The 7,519-nt window shown below is 42.3% G+C and overlaps 1 protein-coding gene across 1 annotated transcript; it reads left to right on the forward strand.

Moving 5' to 3' along the window:
• The first annotated feature begins 3,259 nt into the window (after positions 1–3,259).
• On the forward strand, positions 3,260–5,531 carry LOC147893632 ((R)-mandelonitrile beta-glucosyltransferase-like). Its single transcript, XM_087385494.1, has 2 exons — positions 3,260–3,814; positions 3,978–5,531. Exons 1-2 carry the CDS (start codon positions 3,310–3,312, stop codon positions 4,880–4,882), a joined length of 1,410 nt encoding a protein of 469 aa, XP_087241620.1. The 5' UTR covers positions 3,260–3,309; the 3' UTR covers positions 4,883–5,531.
• Positions 5,532–7,519: the final 1,988 nt, after the last annotated feature.

Below are 7,519 nucleotides of genomic sequence, written 5' to 3' on the forward strand. Positions count from 1 at the left end.
GAAGGATTAATGTAAATTAAGAGGATATATGCTCCATGATTGAGATGGCAAGCTCACTTATGCCAATGGTTCCACATGAAGATGGTAATAATCCACACGTATACTTGGTTAGTGTTTATGTATTATTAAATTTGGATAGAGAACAAGCATATGACTGACTCAATCCTAGCATAGGAGATTGGGTTTTGACTTTTACGGAAATTGTGGCTAAGGGGTGCTACATACAATTGAACATGTAGGCCCTTATGGTGTAAAATGTTGTAAAGTATGCTAGGAATGGCCAAAATCGCTTTAGAAGTGTGCCTTGATATTTTGAAGGCGTTGGTGATGACTACAATGAAGTTTTATACAAAATGGTAAGGTTGAAAAATGCACTGATAGCTATGAGAAATAATGGATTAAAATGATGTGAATAACATGACATATGAAACCATTATTCAAAGTGGGTCCCAACTTTGAATGCTAATGATCAAGATATGGGTTTATAAATTGGGACACATTTCAAGCATGAAGAAGCAAATTTATTTGGGCAAAAATTTTGCATCTTTGATCGAAAGGTGGCCATGACATAGGCACTTTTTTTTTTTTTAAACATGTTAGGACCATTGATGGCACAAAGCGATGGAAGGATTTTGCAAGCCATAAGAGTTAACCTGATGAGTGGCATTGCCCAATTGTCCAAAATGAAAAGGGGTTCTTTCTATCCTTTCTAATCTCCTAGTCAAAGTAGCAAGCTCTTGACGTATACACCAAGCCTTTTTCAATAGTTTGTTCTTCTCATCTATTAATCTTGTGATTGTCTCTTGTGACCTCTCTTTTCCAATTTCTGAGTCAGCAAGTTTTTTTTGTTCTTGGGTTAGTTGTTCTTGGAGGTTATGCACGGTATCTCTAAGTATCTTTGTCTCTCCTTCCATTCTCAACAAGTGAACCTTTGCAAAGTGTGCTTCAACATTGGAATGGCCGATGCATTTACAATATCCTAGTAAGCCTTGAAGACCATCGCCTACATATTGAATCAAACTCATCACATTTTCAAACAAAGGTGGAGCACCTGTGAAAGGATCCACATGATAGAGTCCACCAACACTCCATAAGTCGACATGCTTTGTTCCTTGTTGTCGTAATTGATCTAGTGTATCTTTGCCGGCAACCTTGTGGCCATAACATTGATGAGTTGTGGCATACTCTGGTGCAACTTCGATGTGCAAGGTGCTTTTTCGTGGCTTGTTGGTGTGATCTTCCAATGGAGCCATGGGAGAGGGATTTAGAAATAAGGCCTTGGATCAGTTCAAAGAATAGAATAGCATCAATGGAAACAAGTTTGGGACAATGAAAAGATATAATAGGATCAATGGAAGCAAGTTTGGGACAAAATGATGAGAAGAAATTGGATTTGGGTGTTGCAAAGTGCTTACGATATAAGGAGTATGAATGTGGGATTGGAAGATGAATACGGTGAGAAAGAGTAGGATTTAGATGTTGAAAAGTGATTTGGGTGCATAGGCATGGTTTAGGCGAAAGGTTTGAAGAGTTTTAGACCATTTTGGGCACTTTTGAAAATTTTCAAATTTTTGGGCTAGGGTGTACCTGCGAGATACTTTTTGGGAATGTAGACCACCTAAAGGTTGTTAAGAGAGTTAACTTTTTGAGAGTGGGGAGGGCCTCCAAGTCCTCTAGGGAGGTGCACTTTTGGGGACCACCAAGGACCTAGGGAGATGTAACTTTTTTGTCCCCATATGGGGTGATGGGACCCTTTGTAGGCCTTATTTTCTTTATCCATTTTGCTAATCCACTCCTTATGAGGCCCTTTTTTAGTCCAAAATTCCCCTAATGAATGCTTGAGAGAAAGCAAGAGGGAGTAGTCTCCTTAACTTCTCTACAGCCCACCACCTTATGTGTCAACCATTCCCACTTGCTAACATGTACATATGCCTCCTTTTAATATGAGGAGGGGTGCCATTTGGCCCTTATGATGAGCTCCTAAATTAGTAATACTAAATTGGAATCAATTTTTTCTAGCAATGTAGCAGATGCTGTGTGTGTTGAGCTAAGCAAAGTCCCACAAAGCAACAAGCTTGGGCTTAACGTTCTGAACTAAGCCTTCAAAACTTTTGGCCAATTGGACTTCATTGAGGTTGAGCTAAAAGGTGTCATCACCTATCTTAGAGGATGTGGGCTAAGCCTTCAAAACTTTTGGCCAATTGGAGGTTGAGCTAAAAGGTGTGATCACTTATCTGAGAGGATGTGGGTGAAAGGGTTAGAGCCAAAACATGATGGCACTCAAAGCGAGCACCCACCACAAGGCACTACTTCATAAGTGCCACATAGCACCTTGCAAATAAGGAATATAGAGAAGACTCTCCATATCTCCTTATTTGTGAGGTGTCATGTTGCACTTGGAGAGGGAAGTGCCACATTGTACCCTCTCCTTCGAGCCTCTCTATTCCTTGCCACACCCACATGTTGCTTGCCATAGGTCCCAATGGCTTGGACTCCATTGCCCTCTTCTCTTGCTCCCCCTCCTCCCGCTTCCTTTTCTCCTCCATCACTTACTTGCCATTCCTCCTCTCTTCTCCCTCTCACCTCATGACTTGCATCACTCAACTCCCCTAGATTTTGTCTTCTCGAGTTGCCTCTTGCTACCCATCCTTCACTACTTTCCATGCGCTTTTTGCATCTACAAAGACTTCACAGGTAAATGCAATGAGAGAACAAGGCCATTTTTGCCTTTTTGTTTTGTTTTGCACATTCTAACAAAACTACCTCTATTCTTGATACATGTTGCAATCGTGAGTACTTTATACGCAGAAATTAAAGGCAACCTAGAATGCCAACCTTGAAATTGGACAAAGGTGGGTTCTTAGCAGAAGGTGGGTCAAGCTACGCGTATTAATAATTACAGAAGGTGGGTCAAGCTACGCGTATTAATAATTAGAGAGAAGTGTGTGGGAAAAAGGAAACGTAGTAGATTGATTAGTTGATTTAATAGTTTTCACTTTGGGACTATATTATTAGAGCGAAGGACCGAGACGGCAAGACTTGTGGCGCCGATAGGTTTGATTCTTGAAGCGCAAAGCCAACAGAGTCGACATCACAAATAGCCCTTAATAATGCACCTAACGATGCCAGGAAGAAATTTGGAATGCGACTCTCGACCCTCGAGTCGCCCCAGGACAAGTTTCCACTGGAACCCTAGCCCACAAACAAGACGACTTTCAGAGACTCGCAAACGGAACTCCTTTTCAGCTCGCCAGTACTCATTGCTCATTCGTCGTTTTGGGCTCCGCTCAGTTTAGTTTCCTTGTCGATATGGCTTCACAATTCTCCCCTTCTCCTATGGCGAGGAAGCCCCATGTCTTGGTTGTGCCGCTGGCCACGCGCGGCCACGTGAACCCCATGATGCACTTCTCCAAAATCCTGGCAGCCCAGGGCGTTACCATCACCTTCGTCAACACCGAATACAACGCTAAGCTGGTGGCGGAATCGCAATCGGACTCGGAATTGCAGAAATCCGGCCTCGATATCCGCTTCGTCGAGCTCCCGGACGGTCTTCCGCCCGACCATGGGCGCACCACCGATGTCATAGAGATGTGCGAGGTTATCATGTCAACGATGGGAGAACCATTCGAAAAGCTTGTGGAGAGTTTGTTGCTTAAGGATCCGCCGATTACCTGGATCCTCGCGGATACCTGGCTGGTGTTCGCGCTGGATGCTGCCAGGAAGTTCGGACTACCTCATGCAAACTTCTGGACACAATCAGCTACAAGCCTCGCTTCCATACTGCTTGTAGTCGAAGGATATCGTCCTCCCGCAGGTAAGTCAGATGTGTGATTTGCATATACAGTCAGCCTGCACGTCTTCACAATCGACTCAATACGTCATCATTGAGAAAATTGTTGCTGGAAAGGATTGTGGTCATGGAGAGCGATCCATTGTCTGCTTACCGTGAATTGGGGATGTGATGGTTTCATATACAGATCTTGAAATACCTGGAGCACTCTTCCTCAAACCGAGCGATATGAATACGTTCGTGCAGTGTTACGACCCTTCGGATTTCATGTTTCGTTTCGTCACCGGCGGTTTCGACCGCTTAAGCGAGTCTGCCTGGATTTTTATGAACACATTCGACGAGCTGGAGCACGAGACGATCCAAGCGTTGAAACAAAAACACCCAACCATTTGCGCAGTGGGTCCTTTGCTACCTGCTTCCTTCCTCCATGGCTCAGCGGACGACGCAACAACCGTGGCGACGTTGTGGGAAGAGGAAGAGCGATGTCTGAGGTGGTTAGACGAAAGGAAGGACGGGACGGTGCTATACGTATCGTTCGGGAGTCTAGCGATACTGTCGAGGGAGGAGATGGAGGAGGTGGCGATGGGGCTGGAGGGGAGCGGGAAGCCATTTCTGTGGGTGGTGAGGGGGGATATGGTGGAAGGGAAGGGGGGGATATTGCCGGAGGGGTTTAAGGAGAGGGTGAAGGGGAGGGGAGAGGTGGTGGGATGGGCACCACAGCTGAGGGTATTGAAGCACAGAGTTGTGGGAGGTTTCTTCACTCACGGGGGCTGGAATTCAACATTGGAAGGGATAGCGGCAGGGTTGCCAATGCTTGGGTGGCCTTACTTCTCAGATCAGCCCATGGATTGTGAGTGCATTGAGAAAGCGTGGAAGGTAGGGATGAGATTGGAGGTGAAGGATGGGGGCATTCTTTGCAGATTTGATGTGGAGTCCAAAATCAAGGCCTTGATGGAGAACCCCCTCTTTAGAGAGAATGCACGACAATGGAGCTTGGCTGCCCAAAAGGCTGCCCTCCCTCATGGCCCCTCGTCCTCCACCTTGCACTCCTTTGTCCTCTCCTTGTCATCCCCTCCTCCTCCTCTGTTGTAAGGCTTCACTATTGGGAGCGTTGGGTTCTCCACTCTCTGTCAAATCAGTGGTGGTGAGTATCATCCAGTTGTTTCTCTCCTTATGATATATGATCACTAGTGACAGTCATCCAATAGTTTCTAATATCTAGCACTTCCTCATGCTTTCACTCGGGAGAATATGGTATATAATTACTATTGATTGTCATCCAATTGTTTCTTACTTTTAGCACTTCCTCTGGTCATGGAGTGCTTTCAGTGGAGAATATATATATAATCACTAGCAATCGTCATCCAACTGTTTCTTATTTTTAGCACTTCCTCCTTCCATGGAGTGCTCCGAGATCTAATTGCTAGTAAATATCATCCAATTGTTTCTTATTTTTAGCAGCGCCTCCTTCCATGGAGTGCTTCACTAGAGAATTGGATCCTACCTTTGGGGATTTTCCAGGTGGTTTTTTCTTCTCTGAAAACTAGGTTGCTTATCCAATATGTAAGGTTTAGCTCAATTATGCCATATAGCATATTAATCGAGTCAATGCATTCATGGGGAACAACTAACTTGTAATGAGGATTTCAAGCAACTTCTCCTTGTCATCCCCTCCCCCTCCTCCTCATCCTCTATGTAAGGCTTCTGGATTGGGTTTTGCATTGTGCACATGATTATCATCCCCCCTTATCAATATAGATTATCATCCAATCGTTTCGTTTTAGCACTTTCTCCTTCCATGGAGTGCTCTGTGGAGAATGTGATATATGGTCACTAGTGATTATAGCCCGATTGTTTCTATTTTTTATTAGGTTATGAATGCTTTCATGTCTTTCACGTTTGTTCTTCTTCAAAAGAATCCATACAAAATCTAGCTTCATACCTTGGAGTACTTTTGTAAACATTTGCTCGTATGGTATATTGATATACTATGGGTAAAAGATGATTAAGAAAAATAAAAGTGTAGACACATTAAAAGTTTTTTTCAAAAATGTAATTACTCAAATACCTTAGACATGGTTTTTTCAAGTGAAGCAACAAGTCAAGACTCAAGTCTTGAGCATTGAGGATGAGAAAGTATGCATGGATAAGTACCAGCTAGGAGGTAGAGGGGAGTGAAATAGGCAACAAAAGAACGAGCATGTAGAAGGGAGCTCTAAACTAGGGTGTGTGTACTATTGGCAAGAATGTAGTACTATGCTATTAGCGTGCTTTAGTTGGACATTGAGTCAATGCATCCACAGATTCTCATGCATGCCTGTGATACATCATTGCTAATACTTTTAAATCCAACTCTTTTTGTTGTGGGTTCTGAACTTCGATATGAGAATAGAACGTGGAAATGTCTCCTCCACTAAACAAACCACCTCCACTGACATAACTCGAGCATTCTCAAGCATGGTGGGATCTATTTCCTTTGAGCTCATATACCTAGAAAGAAAAAAGTACACCATATTAGCAATATGAAAACCTTGCATGGAGCATTGATACACTTCACATTTTGTATCCTATAAAGTACCTCACAAGCTCGCCCATCTTGTAAATACAATCCTTCACATCCTTCGATGCACTACGAGAAATGCTAGTAGGTAGTATGAACTGAACACATGAGGAATGGTTGATTAGTTGCTTCTAATTCACTCACAAATTTGGAAGGAAAAAGATATTATGCACATAAAATACTTACTTGGAGCATCTTGTGCCAATCCTGAGATTTCAAGCCATATAATTACTCTACACCTCTTTTCTTGCTCTTTGTGAAGGCCCCCTTCAAACACCTCATGCATTTAGTGGGAGTACAAATTGTAGTGATAGCTCATTTCACTGCCACCATCTCTAGCTTTGATAACCTCCATGGTGCACGAGGTAAAACTCGGGGGGGTCGCTTGTCATATGTAACCCTATCACGTGAGTTCAACAGATGGGTTTTTATTAATTCAATTACTTACAGAATTATATATACATAAGGAAGTAATTTAATACCCAAAGGTTAATATACAGAAGGGCATTTTATATTAAAAATTATCTAGAAGCTTGCAACATGTGACATGGATATTTGCGTAGAGTGGCTTATGTCATGGGACATTTTGAAATGCTAGTACTGGCATTTTCCTTTCGAAATGAGTAAGCGCTCCTCTTGCATTTTCTTGAATTCTAGAGAATTCTAAAAATCTTTTCTCTCTTTATTGCTCTTTTTGGCCTTTGCATTAGGATGAGATAAGGATACTATGCTTTCTTGAATTCTAGAGAATTATAAAAACCTTTTCTCTCTTTATTGCGAGTTTATTGCTCTTTTTGGCCTTTGCATTAGGATGAGATTATGATGCTATAATTTTCTCTCTTTATTGCTCTTTTTTGGCCTTTTCATTAGGATGAGATTAGAATGCTTGAATTTATTTTTTGAAGTTTTTAAATCTTGTCATTCTCTTTTTTTTTCTTTCTATCCACAGAGGGATTGCATTGAATCAATGGTGGAGGAGTATTTTGAAGTTGATGCCTCTTATACTTGATTTTCTTAAGTTCTACTTAGTTCTATTTAGCACTGCCTTTGTAAATATCCTTCTGGCTCTCAAACAATTGATCTATTATTTAAAAAAGGATAGATAGTGGAGAGCCACTCCTATAATTAAATCCATTGGATAAAACCTGTGAGAGTAAAGAAGTAAGGTA

This window comes from Dipteris shenzhenensis, chromosome 15, assembly GCF_047967505.1.
Source record: "Dipteris shenzhenensis isolate YYH24624 ecotype China chromosome 15, Dip_SZ_1.0, whole genome shotgun sequence".
Lineage (NCBI taxonomy): Eukaryota > Viridiplantae > Streptophyta > Polypodiopsida > Gleicheniales > Dipteridaceae > Dipteris > Dipteris shenzhenensis.